A 21900-nucleotide genomic window follows, 5' to 3' on the forward strand; every position below is an offset into this window, starting at 1 on the left:
GGGCTGCCTCGGGGCCGGCACCCCAGAGCCCTTCCTCCCAAGGGTGCTGGGCGGGGGTGGGGCTGCGCATGGGGCAACTGTCACCCCCGTGTTACCCCATGTCACAGTGCCGTCACCCGGCAACGCGCTGTCACAGTGCCCCGGGGGAGTATAAAAGGGGCATCGTCCCGTGTCACCCTGCCAGAGCTGGCCTGGCACCGGCCTGAAGACACCCGAGAGGGAGCCCTCGAGGGAATCATGGAATTCCCTGGGGGCTGAGGGAGGGAGCCTGGAGCCTGGACAAGGCTGCTGGAGCTTCTCCGCTGCAAGGGCAGCTCCCGGCAGGGCCACGGCCAAAGCCCATCTGACGGGTGGAAATGTTGTTTCAGCCTTCGGGGAACAGACAGCAGCCCCTCAGGAGAGGAGAAGAACCACCCACCCCTGGGGGTGCCCGAGGCTGTCGGGCCTTCTCAGCTGGACAGCGGTGGCAACACCACGGGAACGCCTTCTTGAGGAGCGCCGCAGGGCTCGCCGTCCTCATCCCCGTGGAGCCAGGGGCAGCAGCCGTAAGAAACAAGATGCAGCGGTATTGCCAGGGGTCCCGGAGCTTTGGAGCACCCACTGGTGTCCCATCAGGTGCCAGCAGGAGTCTTGCCCCCTGAGTAGCTCGGGCCGGGGGCATTTGGTCACTCTTGGAAGCCCCTGCGATGGCTCCAGGTCAGAGGGAGAGGCTTGGCATCTCCCGGGAGGCGTGCCCGGCCCGTGGGACCAGGAGGCCGGTCCCGCTCACATGCTCAGGGAACAGCCGCCAGCGCTGCCTGGGGTCAGGAAGGAATTTTCCCCCGGGGCACATTGGCACTGGCCCCCGGGGGTTTTTCGCCTTCCTCTGCAGCACTGAGCGCGACCACTTGTCAGGGCTCCTCGGGTCCCTCGGGCCAGGTCACCGCCTGCTGCTGGTGCACCGCGAAGGTGGCCTCTCGTGCCCTGCAGCTGGGGGGAGGAAGGCTTTTTTTCCCCCGCGATGGGCTACCAAGCGTCCCGCCCCGGGGGTTTTTTGCCTGCCTCTGCAGCACCGCGCAGGGCCCCTGGCCAGGGCTCCTTTGGGCCATTCTGGCTGGGTGCCCGCTGCTCGTGCTCCACGAAGGTGGCCCTCGTGCCCCGCACCCGGGGGGAGGAAGCTTTCGGGGCTCCCGGGGAGGGGGGCCCAGTGTGGTCCCCCCAGGAGTTGCTTGTTGTCCTCTGTCGCACCGAGCACAGCCCCTTGTCAGGGCTCCTCCGAGCCCTTTCGGCCAGGTTCTCGCCTGCTGCGCTTGCACCTCCGAGGCACCCCCGTGCCCTGGCGCTCTGGCTCTCTTGCCCATCACAAGCCTTGGCAGGAGCCAGCTCTGCTCTGCCCTCGGCTCCCTTTCCCCTGGGCTTCTCGCTTGTGCAGAACAGCCTCTGCTTGGCAGGGCTCCAGGCTCGCTGCCCCATCAGGAGCTGCCCCTTGTCAGCTCTCCCTGCCTGCAAGGCAAGCGCAGGGCAGGCACGAGGGCGCTTCCCGTGCATCCCTGGCCAAGAAGCACAGCGGCGGAGCACGTTTCCGAAGACAAAAAGTACGTTTTTGATTGGTACCTGTCATACTTTGGAAAGTAACCAAAGGTGCCACACGTTTCTTCTTCTTCTTTCATGAGGGGTCGGTCCTGATCCTCATCCCTCACGTTGTCATTCCTCAGCAAACTGGGACTCCTTTGTCTGAGTCCCTGCTGCTACTTTCTGCAGCTCCGTGCCTTTGCCAGACGGCAAGGGATGCTTTTGCAAGCTAAACTGAGGAACGCATCAGCCTGCTCCTGGCTGCACATGCGCATTGTGTCACTCCTTGTGACCACTGACTCTGAACAGATTCAGAACAACAGAAATAAAAATAATAGCCTCTTCCTGCTTGTCAATTTTGTGCTATGTGTCCTTGGAAGTGTTTCTGGAGCTGAACCCCCCCCCGGTTTTTCAGCGAAGCAACAGTCCCATTGGTATTTGACTCATGGAGAGTGCAGGCAGTAGAACAGCTCACTTGGAAAGGACCTACAGCGATCATCTAGTCCCACTGCCTGACCACGCCAGGGCAGACCAAAAGTTAAAACGTGGTATTAAGGGCACTGCCCGCATGCCTCAAACGCTGACAGGCGTGGGGCATCACCTGTCTCCCCAGGAAGCCTGTCCCAGGGTCTGACCACCGTCTCACTAAAGAAATGATTCGTCATGCCAAGTCCAAACCTCCCCTGATGGATGCAGCTTTGAACCATTCCCACACACCCTGGCAGTGGGTTCCAGGGAGCAGAGCTCAGCACGTCCCTCTCCACCTCCCTCCTCAGGCAGCTGCAGAGAGCGGTGAGGTCACCCCTCAGCCTCCTTCCTTCCAAACTAGACAAGCCCCATGTCCCCAGCCGCTCCTCAGAGGCCATGCCTTCCAGCCCCTTCGCCAGCTTGGGTGCCTCCCTGGGATGCAGACAAGGACCTTCACAGCCTTTATGAATGGTGGGGCCCAGAACCGCACACAGCACTCAAGGTGAGGCTGCACCAGCGCTAAAGACAGCGGGATAACCACGTCTTGTGAGCGGCTGGCTATGCTGTGTTTGATGCACCCCCAGGTGGGGTTTGCCCCCTTGGCTGCCAGGGCAGACTGCTGACTGTTGTTGAGCCTCCTGGCAACCAGCATCACCAGACCCTTCTGCAGGGCTGCTGTCTAGCCACTCCTCTCCCAATCTACACTTGCATCAGTTGTTACTCCAGCCCAGGTGCAGGATCCGGCATTTGTTCTTGTTTACTTTCATGCCATTGACGACTGCCCAATGCTCCACCAATCTATGTAGATTCCTCTGCAAGGCCCTCTTGTCCCTCAAGAGAGTCAATAACACCTCATGATTCTGTATCTTCAGCAAACTTGCCAAGTGTGCATTCAACTCCCACCTCCAGATCATCAATAACAATATTGAACAAAACTGCCTCTAGAATTGAGCCCTGAAGACCACCACTGGCAACTGGTCACCAGCCAGATGTAGCCCCAGTCACTGGAGCCCTTTGAGCCCTGCCCTTCAGGCACTTCTTCACCCAGCGCATTGTGTACCTGCCCATCCCACAGGTGGACAACCTGTCCATAATGATGCTGTCGGGGAGAGTGCAAGAAGCCTTACTAAAATCCAGAAAAACTACATCCACCACCTTCCCTTCATCCACTAGGCAGATGACTTTATTATAGAAGGATATCAAATCAGTTAAACAGGACTTTCCCTTTATGAACCCATGATGACTGTATTGTTCTTTAAATGCCTTTTAAATAGCACCCAGTACGATCCTCTCCATAATTTTCCCAGCAACTGAGGTTAGACTAACAGCTGTGTAGTTAGCTGGTCTTCCCTCATTCTGTTATTGTAAACTCGAATAATGTTGACTGGTTTCCAGTCAGGGATGACCTCCCCAGACTCCCAAGACCTGTAGATGACTGGGGGGGTGTTAGTATTGTTAGTTATATACAGACTACTAGCATTAATAAAGACTAATGGAAAAAATACATTGAGTGTCTATATTTTTTCTTGATATCTGTTGTCAGGTGACCATCTTCATCAAGTATGAAGAAGAGACACCTAGAATTGCAGTATTTTTTCTCCCTTTCAGCAGTTAGAAACTCACATGTTCTTCAGCCTGTGAGGATAGTCAATCTGACAGATGACATCAGTTCATAAGCCATTCACATGACAGAGGGAGGCCTACAAAGACCACCTCAGAAAGTGTTACAGTTTGGAAATTTTACCTCTGGATTTAATTAGTCTTAGGTCAGTAAATTTAGTTTCAGACACTACAAACCTGAGTACAAATGCAAAGTTCTAGGTCTGAAAGTGAAGATACAAATAGAGCATGAGTGAGGTCTCCCTACAACACAGTACAGGCAAGAAAAGAGCAAAAATTAATGCAAACAGAAGTCTCATAAAACCAAGAAATGTTAAAGTGATGGGAAAACTTGGTTTGAAAATGTCTCAATAGAAAGTAGCTGATAAACCATATGATGACAGAGTACCCATTAAATGAAATGCATTTTAAGGATCTGAATTCCTAATAGCGAGGTAACAAAAGTATATTCCACGCTCTCTGCAAGACTCCAGCTCCAGCACATTTTACAGCCCTCAAAACCTTTTCACTCCTTCCTCATTTACAGGACTTGTTTTCAAATGAGCTATGAGGAGCAAGCAGACTAGCCTATTTTACTTTTCAGATCAAATTTTACTTCAATTCCCCTTTAGCATTACTTGAGAGCAACTGAAGAATAAGGAACACTGCAAGAAACTATTTTACATGAAAATGAAAATAAATATCTGTTCTCATTTTCTGCTTCGTGTCAACCACTGAGTTACATGATTGACTCTGTCCCTAGTATAGCAGACTAGGTGCAAGTATCATTTATCGTAAGCACCTATATTAGGTTTCATGAAACTTGTCCATGTTAATTTTAACAGCCAAATAAAGATTGCAATATATTATGCTGTTGGGTGCACATGTGCACTCAGGGCCAAATTTATTCACAAGTCTGATTTTCAGCAAGTACCAACCCTTTAACACATGCACCGAGTATCCTGAACTAAAGGGGTTACAATATTGTGTGCAAGGTTTCACAATTTAGCTGCTGCTTATTGAAAATAGTAAGTTCTGCAGCTAGATCTATTTACACTGCGCTGAAAGTTCACCACATATGCCAATTCAGGACAGCACTGTAAACTGCCACTGACAAAAATGTGCTTAATTTCACTAACTAGAGAAAACCCAGAGTTACTAACTATGAAGGGGCTTAAAATCAAACTCAACAAGCTACACAAAGATTTACAGTAGATCCATTTCCAAAAATACCACCACTATTTAACAAACGAGTGATTAAAAAAAACAACTACATAGCTGAACGTCAGCAGTTTTGAAACCATGGTCTAATACTGAGACTATGCAGTGTCAGATCTCCCCAGTGGTTCAAGTTACATTCAGATCAATCCCAAGCAACCGATTGCCTATTTATATAATTAACCCAATTATCTGCCTACAGCTTAATATCCACACGACACAGAGTTCATACCTGTTTTATTCTTTTAGAATCTAAGATGCTTAACCCAGCAAAAAGCCACAAAAGCAGACACTATCTTTCTCAGCACAGTTTTCCAATACAAACTCAACTTTTCAAAGTCCTTCTACCCAAATCTGAACTGATAGAAATTTATCCTGTTTGGACACACACATGAAATCATCACGGGGTTTTTTTGCCTGCTGTCACTTTCCAAGATACTCTGTACCTGTGTCACATCTAATGTCCATTATTGTCATTTATAAACAGTAGTTTCTGGTATCCAACAATAATTATAATTTTGTGAAAGTACACATAAGAGAAAAACAGCCAATTGAGTTATGACAAAAAAAAAAAAAAAAAAAAAAAGCCTTGCTGCCAGCTTTATATATATTTTTTCTCTATGTTTCCACAGTTAAAAAAAAAAAAAGGCAAAAAAAAGGCTAAGGTAAGCGGACCAGCCGTGTGAACAATGGAAACAGAAGGAATTGAAAGAACAAATGTGTTTGTTCCATCAGAAGGTAGCCAGCCATCTCGGTGCTGGATTGCTACCCAGTGCACGGAGCCGGTCACTCCTCTAAAATCTTGTTTCATCCCGTTTCACGTTCGCGGAGTGACGTTTTTTCCACCCCCAGAAGACCCCTCTTTGCAGAACAGCCGGCATCCCCCGAGGCCTCCGGAGGCGTTTCCAGGCCGAGAGGCGGCTCGGTAACAACAAAGCTGGCTTTCGAGCCGGCCGGCCCCGGCAGAGCCGCCCGCGGCGGAACCCTCTGCCGCTCAGCCCCCCGCGCCCGGCCCGCTCCCGCCCGCGGTCAGCGTGACGCCGAGGCCTTCCCGGGCCCCGCGCGGCCCAGCCCCGCCGGGTGACAGGCCACCGGCGCCCGGCCGGACGCTAAGGGCCGCCCAGGGCCCCGGCCCGGCCCATGCGGTCGCCCCGCTCCCCCCAAGGCCCCGGTACCTGCGGCGGGAGGGGGGCGGCGCGTACCCCCGCCCCGCGCGGCGGCGCCTGCTCCTCGCTGATCTTCTGCTTCAGCTTCTTGAACATGGTGGCGGGAGGGAGGAGGGGGTCGGGGCCGGCGGCCAGGGGAGCGGGGTGCGGCGCCCGGCCGGCTCGGCAGCGCCTCCCGTGCGGCGGGCGAGGGGCACCGAGGGTGGCGGTGGCGGGGCTGACCTCCGCTCGCCCCGGCCCGGTGGAGCCGCCGCCGCCTCTCCTTCCTGGGTGCCCCCACCGCGGGGCAGGTGAACGCCACGGCTACCGCGCCTGCGCGGCCAACGTGGAGCCGCGGGGCGCCCCGGCCGGTACGGGGTGCGGCGAGGTACAAACCTCCCGGCGGAAGGCCGGGCGCCATTCGCCTCCCCGCCCCTTGCCGGCCCGGAGGGCGGGCGCCGCCTCGCCTCGCCGGGCTCCCTCCCGGCGGCCGCGGGGCGGGAGGCGGTACCGGCCGCCCGCCGGGAGTCACCGCGTTTCGCCACCGCTGAGGGGCAGCGAGCGCCGTCCTGCGGGCGAGGCCGCGCCGGCCGCCGCTTTGGGCTGCGTGCTGCGGAGGCTGCTCCGCGGTGGCTGGATAAGCGACGATCGATAAATCCTTTTCACCTCAAGGGCGGTACGGCAAGTCAGTGCCGAGCCTTGACTCGCCGGGTCGGAGGGCTCTGCGCGCCCCCGGGTGACACCAGGCCCCGGTGACAGCCGGCTGCAGCAGCCATCGCCCGCCGGGGGACGAGGCGCTCCGTGCTGGCGCTTGTGAAAGCCTCCCACTAAAAAATGCTGGGGAGCTGCTTTCTGAAACTCCCTGAAAACCTGTCGGCTGACAGGAAAGTCACGCTGTTGCCATTTAGTCCTCCCTGAAACCTCCTGCGCACTCGGGAGTCGGTAAGCCTGGGCTGTATTTACAGGTAGCACGCCACGTCTGCCGCCGTTGCTGTTGTTATTACTCTTTAAAACCTGGGGGGAAATGTTCTTGGCCACTTAAGGTTAGAACTTATGTCTGCAGAGCCCTCGTTGGATAAGATTCGTGTGTCTGTGTGTATCTGTGTGCCTCCGTGTGTGCAGCCTGTGCCTGCAGGCGCGGAGCTGCCAGCAGCAGCTGCCACTCACCCCCAACATGGGACTATTTTGGAACTTGCTGATGCTGTATGAAGGCTAGATAGACACTCGGCTATTCTATGAAGGCTAGGTAGACATTCTGCTATTTTATTAAGGCTAGATATACGTTCTGCTGTTTGGAAGAAACGCTGAACCGTGTGGTCTCCTGGGGAGTGCCGTGCTAAGGAGGCTGTAACACAGTAATCACAAACCTCCAGAGATGTTTTCACTGAAATACAGTCCTGTCATCTTCGAGTAATTTGTGAAAAAAAACCAAAACACTGGATAAGAAATGGATTGTTTGCTGTACACTGACTAAAATAATACCAAACCAAACCCACCACGATAAATCCACAGTTTATCCACAGTAAAACCACTTAGTTTTTCCTATTTTTTTTGCTACATAATAAAAAAAAAAGGTAATTTTCAGCAGTCTGTTTAGCTGTAGCTAAACTGAGACTGATAGTGTTCTCTCCCCCTCCCCCCCCCCTCCGTGTTCCCATTAAGGCTGCTGTGCATACATCAGATGACATCTACTGATTTCTAGTGAAAACAACTGTTGATTTGGAACACTTTCAAAAAAGCTCGTCTGAACCCACAAGCCATAAGTCAGATAACTATTTTAAAGATTTTTATGTTCTCTTTTCTATAGGTGGGCTTGAAACAGAGGTATAGGAAAAAGTCTCCAGGACTAAAAGGGCAAACCCCACCTGAATAGTAGTCTATGAGAAAAATGAGATAAACTGAGCAATTTCAAATAATACGCTTTTACTGCAGTCATAAAAAGCAAAAATTCTTTACTTCAGTCAGGTACCCTCAGTTCCCTCTAAATATAACATGCAGAAGCATAGCTGTACAACTCAGAGGTTTGCAAGCAAGAGGAGCATTGCCTGATGAATGCTTTGGGAAACCCTCTAGCAACCTTCAGTCTCCTAATAAATCTCAAGACTCTCTCATACCTATGTGCTCTATTACAAATGCTAGCTCAGACTCTCCTCTTCAGCATCTACAAATTACACTCTAATTTTAAACCTAAGTCACTAAATGTATGGGAGTTTGACAGATAGATGCATAATTGAAAGGACGCTAGCTCCTACAGCTGTCAAATACAAAAGTAGAACTTTTTAAATTCTTTTGTAGAATGTATCCAACACGAGAGCTCCGTATCACTTCCCTGGAAAATTTAGAGCTTGAGATAGTATGTTCTGACCATTTCTCATAATGCAGATGTTTTCATAGGGCTACAGGCTATGCAGAAGAGAACAAGTACAAGACTAGAAACTATGGATAAGTTATTTTTTCCTACACTGAAGTCTTAGTTGCTGCAGAAAATGGTAAGGTGATTAATTAATTGGAACTCTGTTAATGGCTTGCAATAATACTAACCCAATGTGGTAACTGTAGAGCAGTTTGATATTTTCTAGGGGATTTTTTTAGCACAGCAAGGTCTTTTGTTGTGTAAATGCCAGTGTACATCATAACGTCTTGTTCTCCACAGCAGTTGCCTAACCTGCGTTATAGGAAAAGATGAGATACTATTTGTATGTACCATTTAATCATATATAGATTGGTGGCATTTAAAAAAAAAAATCAAGCAGAATGTGAATTTCTGTCCTTTTGAATTGGTACAAAGTGGTATTTTGTGATACACAGCTGTGTGTCTAGTGTTGCTCAGATAATACACATGAAACACGTGAATCCATACCCCACATTAAGCTGTAGTATACAAATTCTGAAGATAAATATTGTAACTCCACAAAATAATATCATAAGCCTTCTAAAAGGGCTTTAAATGTTTTAGCACCTAGGCAAGTTTGGTTAAAATGTATTGCAACATAAAAAGCATTTACTATAAACCCCACAGAAGTCATGGAGGAAATGTCTGGAACCATATTCTTACACACGGTGTCAAAATCCCTTACTTAACTGAACAGTACCTTATATTTAGAGGTTGATCTGATCTTAGTAGATTCCTTTGTGAGGTTAAAAGTAGTAGTTCAAAGCGAAGACTTGCGTCTCCTTTTTTATCTTCCTCAAGTACACCAGTTAACATAGGCTAAACAAGAGAAATACAACATTATGGTACTGTCTGTGAAAGATAAATGTGCATCTGCAAACAGCACTGGTTCTGGTAGATAATTAAGAATACAGGTCTGTTCCAAATTAAATCTATAGCAGTCATTAAGGTATTTCCATGGGAAAGGGAACAGAGCATACATATAAAAGACTGTGTTTTCATAGCAGTTGACACTGCTCTAATTGTCAACGGCAGTAGCACACACACCACTGCAGTCCCATTCCTTGCCTTGTGCTAGCTCCAGTCCTTGTCAGACCCTTCCCTTAGTCATTTCTGCATGTTGAGTCTGCAGAAAATTAAACTGACAAAAACAAATACTTCTCTGCTGACTAACTGTGTGAAGTCCCCCGAGTAGAGGTGCTGCTGCAAGAAAGACAGAAGCAGGCACAAGCTGGATAGCTTTATGTTGCCAGAGTTAATTCAGATCGCTCAGGAACATTCTTTGCCGAGCAATTTGCTTAACTTTAAACTGAAGTAAACCTACTAAGTGCTACTTCAAGTTCAGGTAACAAGTAATCCTGTTACCCAAAGAACTGATACTATCTCAACCAGTAACTATCTTAGTTGCTAATGATGGTTGAACTATTCATGCATATGGCCTCCAGCCCAGTCTAATCCGATTTTTAAGATACTGTCTTTAAGTTACTGCAGCTTTCTGGAAGTCACAAAAAAGCCATGGCCATAAATTATGAATATGGCTTTCAATACTCTTTTTTCCACACCTACAACTCCAGTACTTTATAAAAAATGAATGAACTTGCTAGCAGCTAGTTCTTTCAATCCAGTCATCCGTCACAAATATGGAAAGACATAAAAGAAAGCAACATAACATATGTAGCATTTCTGATAACTTTTTAATGTTGGTTCATATTTTGTTTGGAAAGCAGGTTTGCCATGTTTAAATTTTTCTTTACATCATCATCAGGCTGTTAAAATAATGTTTAATACAAAATATTCTTATTATTCCTACTGGATAGTATTTGCCATTGAGGGAGTTACTTTAGAAATAAATGAACATGAACTGCCAATAGAGTAAACAAACCTAAGCAGAAGGGAGCATTAATCCTGTAACAGGAGATACTGTCCAGAGCTTATGTATACTCCACTGTTCTTTACAGACAGTTTATGGAATGTTGCATTTGGTAATAATTGCAGTTTTTACTCCTAATCATAAAATTCAAAATACTAATGTTGATGTTAAAGCAGTCAGAATGTACCATATATAGATGTACAGGTGATCAGTTTCAGTTCGGAAGTATTTTGATCTTTACTTCAGCACAAAGGTTACAAACGACAGCACACTATCTGACAGCGCAGTGAAAACTGTGACAACTCACTGTACCAGCAGCCAACGGAACGAGGAGAAACACTTGTGCAGAGTAAATCCTTTATAGTGCCGTGATTAGAACCCTAAAAGCTTTCATATGAATAAAAGGGATAATCAGAGCATTTGCCTAGCTTGATTTGATGGCCATTTTTAGTTCTGAATCTCTAATGTTGTGACTTACAAGCACCACCAGGTGACAGTGTTCTGGAAGATTGTGCCTCTACAGAGTCATTATCAGTATTACAAATGCAAAACTACACCAACAGTGGGATGAGAGTTTTAAAACATTCAGGTCAGGAAACTGACAAAACTCAAAGTTTCTACACCAACTGTACAATCCTTCCATATACAAAGTATGGGCTGCTCCGAGTAACTTGCTGGATATCAAATAGTAAATTTCTTTACCATGTTGCTTAGCAGTCTCTTTGCTTGTATTTGTGTATTCATATATTCACCTGTGGTGCTCAGATATAGGTCTGATCTCAGTGAAAGTAAACCTGAGCAAAACTGTTCATTAGTAGCCATTTTGAATAAAGACAGTGAGTAACTTGAGGGAAAACTCAGATTCACGAGTGTGTTCAAAATGCACAAGGCTATAAGAAAAGTAAGGGCACTGTCCAAGAAAGCTGAAAGACAGCCTAAAGGCTGCAGCTGTTCAGACTGCTAGGACAAAAGGAATTAACTCACTTCAGAGTGAAGAAAAGCTGACAGGCAATGCAGCTCTGCACCTTGGGAGGGAAAGGAACCTCTCTGGTATAGTGGGAAAGTTGCTCAGAGATCACATTCCATGCTACGCACCTCTCTTTCTGAAAGTACAAAGTGCAAGTTCAGTCAGTAGTTAGGACAGCAAAAGGAGGAAAAATACTTGGATTTATTCAGCTGAAAGACCATGAGCTATATTTTCATGAACGGGAATATAAGACATGTAGAGATTTAAAAGGGAGTGACAGGATTTCATCCTACAAGGGTCCTACTTTCCTAAAACAAAAGTAATTTTATTACTACCTTGTTAAGTGCCACTTCCTTTCTGCTATGTCTAGAGCATCAAAACCCTTCTCCTAACTTCCATTTCACTTTAATTGTACTTTATAAGATGTGAATGCCACAAAAAGGGAGACAATGATGCTATAAAACAGCAGATCCTTTATACCAACAGTGATGCTAGTCACGAGTTTGATTTGAAATTAGCTGGCAGCAGATTCTCATTTGAGTACTTCAATTCTTATTTCTAAAATCAAAATATTATTTTTTTAAAAGACAAACACATAACCCCTCCTCCAATAAATCTGTATGGGCAGGGACCTTGTATCTGAAAAGAGAAAATACCTTGCTCCTGAAGACAGAGCTTCTTCATGGCAGCGAAGTGGGCTGGGTTTGAGGAGACCTCTGTTCTGTTCCCAGATCTCCCCACGGCCTGGTCACCCACCCTGGGCAAGCTATTTTGCATCGAAGTGATTCTATTGCTATTTTGATCAGGAACAGTGAAGATACCCAATTTCCTACAAACATATGATTAGTTTTCCATTTTGCTTGCCCAAATGCTGATAGAAAGGTCAAAGGAATGACTGCTTCTTTAGATACTTTTCAAACATACTGAGATACACATTCCTAAGGCACAATTATCTCCCTGCTGGGATTTTTCGGATTCTATTATCATATTTTCCCTTAAAGCACTGCCACTAAGAAACAGCAAATGACTTTGCTTAATCATTTCTAGTCAGCAGGGCTAAGAATACTTGCAAAGGTCTTGAGACACTGAGGTTATTCAGTTGAGAAGAGCTAAAAAATCTGATTTAATTTGTGTAACCCCTTTAGCTAAAATGCAGAACATCTAAAATCGCATCAGTGCAGATGTTGTACCCACCAGAACTCACTGCTGAGGAAAGTCACTGAGTCATAGCATGACAGATTCTTAAAGAAGCGTACTGAATAACATTTGCAACTATCAAGGTAAGGAACTATTTCAAGGAGATTCCGGAAATATTTTTTCCCAATTAGAATACAGTATAGTTTGATAAGTCATTAAGGAAAACATTCACTTTCCTTCTGTGGCATCACATTTACAAAACTGATGGATGCAGAACACAAAAAACCCCAGTGATTTATGAATAATTATACTACTTCCCTGCATCACAGTTTCTACAATCTACAAAACAGAAAAAATACACATTTTTGTTCTGTGATTACACAAAGCCATTACATATAAAGGCACAAAGACAGCAGTTTTGTGTAGCTAGATCTATCAATCAGTACTTGAATTCAGGACATGTGAAGGTTATGAATGTAACTTATCTCTAAAGAACACCTGACTAATTTCAGATTAGGAATTTGTCAACGTGTAAGATAATATCCTAATACTGCTATAATGTTGCTCTAGTATTGTCATACTCTAAATTCCCTAGTACTCTTACTTTTCAAATGGTTTGGAGGCAAATGTTTCTCATCCTCCTTTACTCCTCTTCCTAACTCCCAGGATTTATGACAAGCTTTGCCATCCACTGAGTAGGATGGAGTATCTGGTTGAAGAGACTGAGGGGTTTAGGCCTGATATTCCTTTCACATCTGACCTGCTCCTCAAGGACAGGCCCATAGGGCACTTCTACATCAAGAAAAGTAACTTACCTTTCAGTTGAAAATAGTTAATACTTCATCAGCTCTGCTGAACTACTACAGGAGCAGAGTTATTATTCAGTATTCACTTGCATATACGATATCTGGATTTCTTCTGAAAGCAAGTGCTTCAGAAACAAGCGTGTGGTAGGTCTGATGGTATGCCCATAAAATAAACATGAGTCATTTTACAGGTGAGTAGAGTTCTGGAAAGCCCCAGGTGCTGCACAGCAACTTGGTGGTGGATATGGGATTGAAACATGGACCATTTGATACTGTTCCCAAATGTACCATTTAAAGTATCTTTAACCCTGTGGTCTAGAAGACATCCTTACTTAACTGTGTATACACACGATGAAAAGAGATGCTCCCCTTGTATTCTCATGTTATTTCATTGTCTTTAGGAGCTTGCCTGTATGTAAGGATGGCATGCTGACATGCTTCCTTTTTATTATCCCCCTTATCTGCAAAGAAATACTGCCAATGCAGAATCCTGAGATATGAAGCAATTCTTTACTTGAGAAAATTACTATTTAAAAAGAAGCAATTATCAAACTGTTCAGAATGTTCCAACTATGTGATCTTCCATCTTCATCTGTTAACATGCACTATTTCAAATTACACTCAAATTGTAATAATCAAATTGTTCTCAGACTTTGCTCACCTTACTTTGTCACTTTGATTCCACGCTCCTCTCGCACACACATGAGGTTTTTCCCTGCTTATTTCAAAAAGGCCAGAGACATTGCATTTGGCTTAAAAAATACCAGGTACAGCTCACAGCACAGTTATGTTTAATTATTAATATAAAATATACCTTCTAATTTATGAATATAAAATATTCTACATTGATGAGCATATCTATTAAAATGGATCAGTTGCCTTCTAAATGGCAAAATACCAGTTTTCCAAATATCCAAAACAAACTGATGCCTGTAATTGAAGTATTACAATGTTACATTTACAGAGGAAAAAAACCACAAAAAACCCCACACAAACCAACAAACTATCACCACGAAACAGTGACAAGTCTTCCCACAAGTACTTCCGCCAGTAATCTGCTTAAAACCACCTGGACTTTCCTGTGGCTCTGAAAGGGGAGGGGGTGTTAACATAAAGGCTTCAATTACAAAGTTCAATTTACAAACTAAGCTGACCTCAACTTGTACTCCAGCAGCTGAAACTTCATTTAGCATATCAACAGGGGGAGATAAGGTAAAAAAGATGCTGAGCTGATGGGGACTGCCTCAGTATTAACCTGCATTCACTGTCTCTGCATCTGACTGAGGTCGTAGTCAGAAAGTTCAGTGCTAGAAAGACACCGGCAATTTTACAAGTTCATTTGGTCCTACAACATAAAGGAAACTAGCTTGGTACAAGAAGATCAAGACAACTGTGTCATTTCTTACTTGTCTGGCTAAATTAAAGGATTTCAGAAAATTTATTATGTCAGATACTGCCAGGTCCTTCTTATGAAACCAGGAACCATATTGTAAGCTTCTTATTCTGATTTAGCAGCAATTTGCATGCAACCATAGAAACTCTGAGTTATAATGCTACTCACTACTTACTAAAGAGTTGTTACGGTTTAACCCCAGCTGGCAATTAAGTACCACACAGCTGCTCGCTCATCCCTGTCCCCACTGATGGGATGGGGAGGAGAATAGGAAAAAGTTAGAACCTGTGGGTTGAGATAAGAACAGTTTAATAACTGAATAAAGCAAAGAATAATAGTAACAACAACAATAGTAATTGTCATGAAGAGGAGAGGAACAGAGACAAAAAAAAAAAAAAAAAAGGAAAAAAGCAAACCAAGTGATGCACAATACAGTTGCTCACCACCCACTGACCGATGCCCAGACAGTCCCTGAGCAGCGATCAGCAGCCCCCAGCCAACTCCCCCCAGTTTATATACTGAGTGTGACATTCTGTGGTTTGGAATATCCCTTTGGCTAGTTGGGTCGGCTGTCCTGGCTGTGCTCCCTCCCAGCTTCTCATGCACCTGCTCACTGGCAGAGCATGGGAGACTTAAACAGTTCTTGATTTAGAGTGAGCACTACTTAGCAAGAAGTAAAAACATCAGTTTGTTATCAACATGATTCTTATGCTAAATCCAAAACACAGCACTGTACCAGCTGCTAATAAGAAATTAATTCTATCTCAGCCAAAACAAGGACAAGAATTTCTAATTTTTACTCTGTGAATCTTTTATATGAAATGCAAGTGATAATACTTTTTCAGAGAAGTGCTACATTGACCCATTTACCAGAGATGAAGGCCAGACCTTCTGCTCAGACAGGTGGGCCTGATGTGGATACTTTGGTCAAAATACAGACAACAAACAACTCATGGAAACACTGAGATGTAATTCTATCCCCTACCAGTAATGACTAGAATAGAGACATGTTATCAAGTCTTCCACTTCCAAGTGTAAAGTGTCATTTATTGTTCTTCTGTTATTCTGCTTTATTCAGTTAATCCCTGTAACTATCCAAAATAGCAAAAAATGTTATTCCTACATCATGTAGCTCCCCAGACCTCTGTTCAACTCATTCTTCAACATAAACTGCCACAAGGTAATCCTGCAGTTAGGACACTGAGAGAAGAGAAAAAGCCCATTGGTGGTGAGAAAAAGTGTTGCAAACAAAATTTCAGAATTATACTATAAATATGCACACAAATACTTAGAAGGAAGGCATAACTTCCTTTTGGCTCTGTTCAGATACTGCAAGCAAGATAACTCTTCACTTGCTGTCATAATGCTTTAACCACCATCATGCTATTATATAATCCTTTGTTCAAAGCGTACTCTTAACAGTACTGCAGGAAATACTTTAAGTGCAAATTTCTCCTCTTCCTCCATGTACTAAAAATTGCTTTCAGTTAATCTGATTAGGCACAATATGAAGGTTCATGCATTCACTAATTTTATTATTTGAACTATTTTTATAGATATTTAATTCTTTATAGCCTAGTGGTCCAAATTTTTGCCAGTCCATTAAGGACAATACTAAGCAAGTAACATACTGCATGTAAGATCAAATTTTGTTCTTGCCAACCTTTGTTACAAATTTTTAATTTCTTATGGCTACGAGCAATGTTGGAAAGTCCCATTGGTTAATATACTGCTCACAAGCCATGTGGGTCTTGGGGTCTTCTGGTACAGTCCATTTAGATTACAGGTGGAGCCACACAGGAAGTTAAATACAGGGAGGTAACTGTGGACTATTACAAAATAACAAACCACCATGAACGAGACTGCTTTAGCTTCTGTGGTGTTGGTAATCCAGAGTACCAAGTGCATACTTATAAGCATTTTCTTGTTGCCATCACCTTACAGCCTGCAAACCTGCCATGAAGCTACCGAGCACTTTTTGGAAGTGACTTCTCTTACCTCACTCAGCAGCCTGAAATATTTCAGAATCAAGGTGGTACTTCTCTGCAGCTCAAAGGAGAAATTGCTGCTTCAGGAGAATACCTAGTCTCCAAAACCAAAACTAGAAAAGCAAACATAATACAGGTAAACACAGTGGTTGTTCAACACAAGCCTCAGAGCAAAGAACACAGATAGGTGGTAGACGGCAAACACAATCCAGTGCAGAGAGACAGGTACATGGAACAGTCTTCAAATCACTCTGTCCAAAAGTGAATAAATTTTTTTAACTTAAAAGATCTGCACTTTTTGCATTCAGTTTTGTCTTTTTTTAGCACTGCTTTACAAACAGATGAATCCAGGTGCGTCATTTATGCAGACACACTCTTAAAGAAGACAAATGCAGAAAGGATCAAGTCAAAAGCTTTGTTATAGGGTGCAAAGGAAATAATGAAGGGGGAGAGAGTTCCTTCATGCTTATTTGAGAAGATTACCACTGCAGACAAGAAATTTAACTCCTGTGAAATAAACTCCACTAATGACAACAAGTAATTTTACTTCCAGTTAGTGTAAGTAATTTCTTTTTTGCTGTAGTGGAGGAATTTTGTTGCTTTGTTAATTTTGTCTAACACTAAGACTGCTCAAAGGCGAAGGCTATTCAAAGATACAAATACCAAAAGCACAGAAAACTGAGGTTTGCTTCCAGTGTTTCCAGAACAGATGATTTGGGTGGAGGAAGGGGGGGTGGGGGGGGGGTGGGCACGTGCAGGGGAGGAGAATGTAAACACTTAAAAGGCCTGCTGACTGAAGTGAAATGCTTCCTTTCAGGAATGAGAAACATACCATGTACATTAGTTAACACAAAAAATAGTTTTAGATTTTAAGTCAAAACCAAGAGTTGTTTGCTTTTTAACACCACCTTCTGACTTGTATTTTAAATACTTAAGTATACTTCTGTTTGTTGACATATTTGGAAATAGGGGGAAAGTATATATACTGAAAATATAAACTATTAACAGAATTCAAAACATGGGACTCAGAATCAGACCTCACAGTGCAAATACAGAAGAGACAAAGGATCAGAAAACAGCATCACTGCAGAGATAACAGTACAGCATTGAGAAATGTGAGCAGTGGTACTGCCCAGTGTTAAGAATACCACTGTCAGGTCTTCAGTACCACAGTTTAACAGCCTTCACATCGTTGTGATCCTGACCTTCGGAGCACTTTTATTATAGCAGCCTGCAGCAAAAGCCTACTCCTGGCCAGTGAGAGGCTGCAAACAGCAGCAGCTTTCATCAGCTATCAGAGATAAAGGCTTATACTTCTGCACCTACTTCTCTCTCTTCGTACCTTTACTATACCCCTACAAACTCCACTCCTTTTTTTTTTCCTCTGTGCTCAGTCAAAGAGTTCCAAGTCCTGGGTTGCATTTACTCTCACGTTCACTGTGGGGCACCTGGAAGCCCACAGTGCCTCCCACCAACTGCTGACCTCCTACAGACTTAGCACCACGCCAGTCACAGGCTGGGTCAGAGCAGCTGGGTGAGCCACTGGTGTTACTTTCCAGGCCATATGTTGGGCTGTAACCTTTTATTTCTCAGTATTGAGGTTATTTCAAATTAAAAGCCTCTGGATTTTTTACAAAGTCTCCCAACAAAACTCACATTTCTCATCTTAACCTAGCACAGTCACTGGCGGATGTAAAATAGTTTAGTTCAGTGGTGCCGTTTAATCTTATACATTGTTGCCCAAAAAAAGAGCCAGTAAGTAAAATAACTGCATCTAAGAAAAACTTAGATGAGTTTCAGTTCAGTGTCTTCCTTACAACTTTTTTCTTGATTTCAATAATTTCTGGGGTAACTCTTTATAAAAACATCTCATAGTATACTTTCTGGATATAGTACTATACTACTTCTTTAAATCTGATAAATATTGAACAAGTGCAAACCTCAAAGAGCTAATTTGAAATAAGAGTTTCTACTGTTTTTCCTCATCCCGCATGAAAAATTCACACCCCCTTGGGGCTTTTTTTTTTTTTTTTTAAATTGAGGTGTGCATGTTTTAACAGTAAAAACATATAGATAGGAAGCCACTTTTTTCCTGTTCTAGGTTATAGTCCACACATTACTTCCACACTTATAGATGACAAATTATAAGGAACACAACTGTTATGTAGTTTCAAGTAACTAAATTTTAGTTGTATCAACCACATTTTTATGTTTAGGTAGCAGTTATTATCCTACTGGTTAAGCCTGGTACCATCTTTTACAAGCAACCCAGCCAAATGTCCTCTCTGTAACATACAAAAGTAGATAAACGCAGGTGCAAAACTGGTCGTTCTAAAAATGAACGTGGCTGTCTTCCTTACCAGGAATTGAAAGCTGTGGTATTTTCCTCAGGAAACAGGCAAAGCTTGAAAAGTCAGCACACATCTTACTTATTCTGGTCTGGTGACTATTTAAATTTCTTCTCAAAGGTTTTGAATTAAAGCAGACATGGAGAGTTAGGAGAATACTGCGACACCTTCAGTGAAGGAGTAACCTAACAGCATGAAATTGTCATTTAAATTGCTTGTCATTAGACACTGCAACCTGCTTGATATTACATTTAGCCTAGTTTAATATTTTAGTACATTATGTCCTGGTTTATACATATTGCATTTATGTGTATTTTTTTTTAATATATATATATATAAACAGAAGTTACAATCTCTGTTGGTGACTTGAAGGATTCTTAAATCAATGGATTGAGATGTTTTATTTTCATTAATAAACCCTAAAAGTATATGTTTTCATCATTAAGTAGTTAAAAGAATCTGAAGTCTATAACAAAGTAACAAAACTAGGTTGTTGCATAAAAGCTTAAGGTGTGGTTCAAAGTACAGCTTTGCTCTGAAAAGTTACTGTAAAAACAGTATTAAAAAAATATCCTTATTTGTTGCGCCTTCATTCTGACACCAGATATGCTTTCTGTAGTCATGTAGAAAGCTTGGGGTTTTGGTTTTTTTTTTTTTGGCAGTGGTGGGGTGGTTAGTCCCCTTCCCGAAATATCCAGGCCCACAAACCTGACCTTGGCCCCTGTAGTCACCCAGCATTATTTCCTGCTCATGTCTCACTTCCTGTAACAAAAGTTCTCCCTGCCAAATGGTGTCCTCATTACAGTTGTGTAATCCCAGTTTTCAAAAGTGATGCCCTTGGTGACACCTGTGTAAGCTGAGCTGAGGTTGCATAAGTAAGCAACTGGGTCTCTTTAGGTGGATGCTAATAAACAAGTCTGCACAAGAAATTGTAATCCAGTTTGTGTGTGCTCTCTCTTTTTGAGCTGAACTGCTCAAAATAGTAAGTGTAGAAAATCCTCAGGCATGAATCATCACAAAAGTTACTGGATCTCCTTTTGAATGCTACAGAAACATTGAGCAAGACCATTGTGTCACTCTTCAAAATTAAATCATGCTGCAAGTAGAACTGCCCAGTATACATGTGGCATGACATCTGCTTGCTTTTATACTGCTTTTACATTTGCTCAGCCTAGAAACAGCAGAAGACAGATTCTTTCTGATGCATCATCTATAGCTTTGTTCCGTTTCAATTGGTTTGACTTTTGCTAATGCAATTCAAGAAGTCTCACAGAGTTGCACAGATATCATGCACAGGTGTAACAGGATATCCCTTAACAATCATGATTATTTGCATGATCATCTTAAAAACCTCTGAAAAGGCAAAAAAAAACCCCTTAGAAATTGCAAATAATCTTTTCTTGTTCATGTATCAAATAGAGAACTCTGCAATGTAAAGTTTTCCTAGATCAGAACTGGACATTACATAAAGACAAATACTTGCTTTTTACTCCAAGTCACAAAGGCTGAGCTGCCATAACCCTCAGATAATTAAACATGAGTACACATAGAGATAAATTTGCTACAAAATCTAAGTAGTAATCCGATGTTCAAGCTCTAAAATGCAATGTACATTTAAAGGAATATTATAAATGTAATTTAGTTTAATTATTTTTAAAAAATACTTTCAAGTTATATATCCACTTTGCAGGTTGGCCAGTTCAAGTGTTTTAACCAGACATTTGGAGTCTTCTAGTAGCTTCACTCCCTAGCTGAATGAAAGATCCACATATCGTCATAAGAAAGACTGAAGAGGAATATGCTATATTAAAATCCACTATAAAGTGAATGACTAAACTAAAGACAAATGTCAACAGGTTAGACTTTACAGACAAGTAAGACACGATTTTAACTGTATTTAATTTAAATTAATTAAGTATGATGAACATTTCTGTGAGCTTTTCACATTTTTCTTCTTCCTTGTTGCTTCCTAGTGTTTGAATTCCATTAGCATTGCATTTCTCTAAAATGTCAAGAATAGGAGCATTATTTTTTAAAATATTTGTACAGTATGATAGTCCTAAAATCTCAAGCATTGGAGCTACTACCTGCTCTAATTACCACCTGGGAAAGCTGGTTTTGCTCTAGAACTTGAGTGCATATACCTTATAGACAGATTTTCCTGAATTCCCAGGACTAGCTTCTGTGACCAATATACAGATTTGACAATCTCTAAAGTGCAGTGCAGTTCAGAGCCTGACATTTAAAATTTAAATTACACTCTTCTTTTGGTTCTCCAATTTAACAGTACTTCCGTGAAGGAAACATCCACCTTCCCCTTCAAATAACGATGCAGATTTATGTCAGACATACAGCAACAGAAGAGGAGAAATGCACTGGAGCAGCAAGCAGCAGCATGCAGTGTGTAGGCTCAATACCGATCAAAAAGAAGCATCTTTCTCTGTTTGGCTTGCAGTTATTCCATTTGGTTGTTCATAAATACATTTGACAGAGGGTCAACTTTGTTGCTGGAGAAAGTAAGATGAAGGCTCAGTGTAAGCTATTTTGTTGCATGGAGAATCTGCGGACTTGAGATTTTGAAGAGAATTGTAAAGGAGTGGTTCCTTCAGGTAGCAAGCAAAAATAAAAGAGTAGTTTTATTTTTATTATATTTTCTAAAGAAGACAAAAAAATCATAGATATATCTTAGTTACACTAATAATTTGTTCACCTCTGCAAAGCTGGTGGGAGCACTGTAGTAGGTGAAGATAATTTGGGTTGTGGTGGTATCAGGCATAGGAGAGTTCTGATAAACGCCCATTCGATTCTAGTGTTATAAAATCTAAATATATTGAAAAGTCATATTTAAACTTTACATTCTAATGGCATTTCTACATAAAAAATATAACAACTATCAGAAAACTGGCTAAGAAAAACATGTGAGTACATACTAAAAGACCCACGTTTACTGACTTAAGCTTAATATAGACCCTGCTTGTTAGTTTGCAAACTCAGCTATGTAAGAGTGAGGTGATTTCC

At 43.1% G+C, this 21900-nt stretch overlaps 1 protein-coding gene across 7 annotated transcripts in view; it reads right to left on the minus strand.

Moving 5' to 3' along the window:
- The window catches only part of GOLGA4 (golgin A4), a 95490-nt gene that overhangs the window by 69138 nt on the left and 4452 nt on the right, over positions 1–21900 (minus strand). For 3 of the 7 annotated variants that reach the window (XM_055804186.1, XM_055804185.1, XM_055804188.1), the window contains exon 1: positions 6012–6316. The exons of 2 other annotated variants lie outside the window; for them this stretch is intronic. In XM_055804186.1, coding sequence (XP_055660161.1) covers positions 6012–6098 — 87 coding nt within the window. In that variant the 5' untranslated portion in view covers positions 6099–6316. Of the gene's footprint in view, positions 1–6011; positions 6318–21900 lie in introns of those variants that run through there. 2 more of the 7 variants (XM_055804187.1, XM_055804184.1) reach the window with 1 other exon arrangement.

Source organism: Falco peregrinus, chromosome 5 (assembly GCF_023634155.1).
Source record: "Falco peregrinus isolate bFalPer1 chromosome 5, bFalPer1.pri, whole genome shotgun sequence".
Taxonomy (NCBI): domain Eukaryota; kingdom Metazoa; phylum Chordata; class Aves; order Falconiformes; family Falconidae; genus Falco; species Falco peregrinus.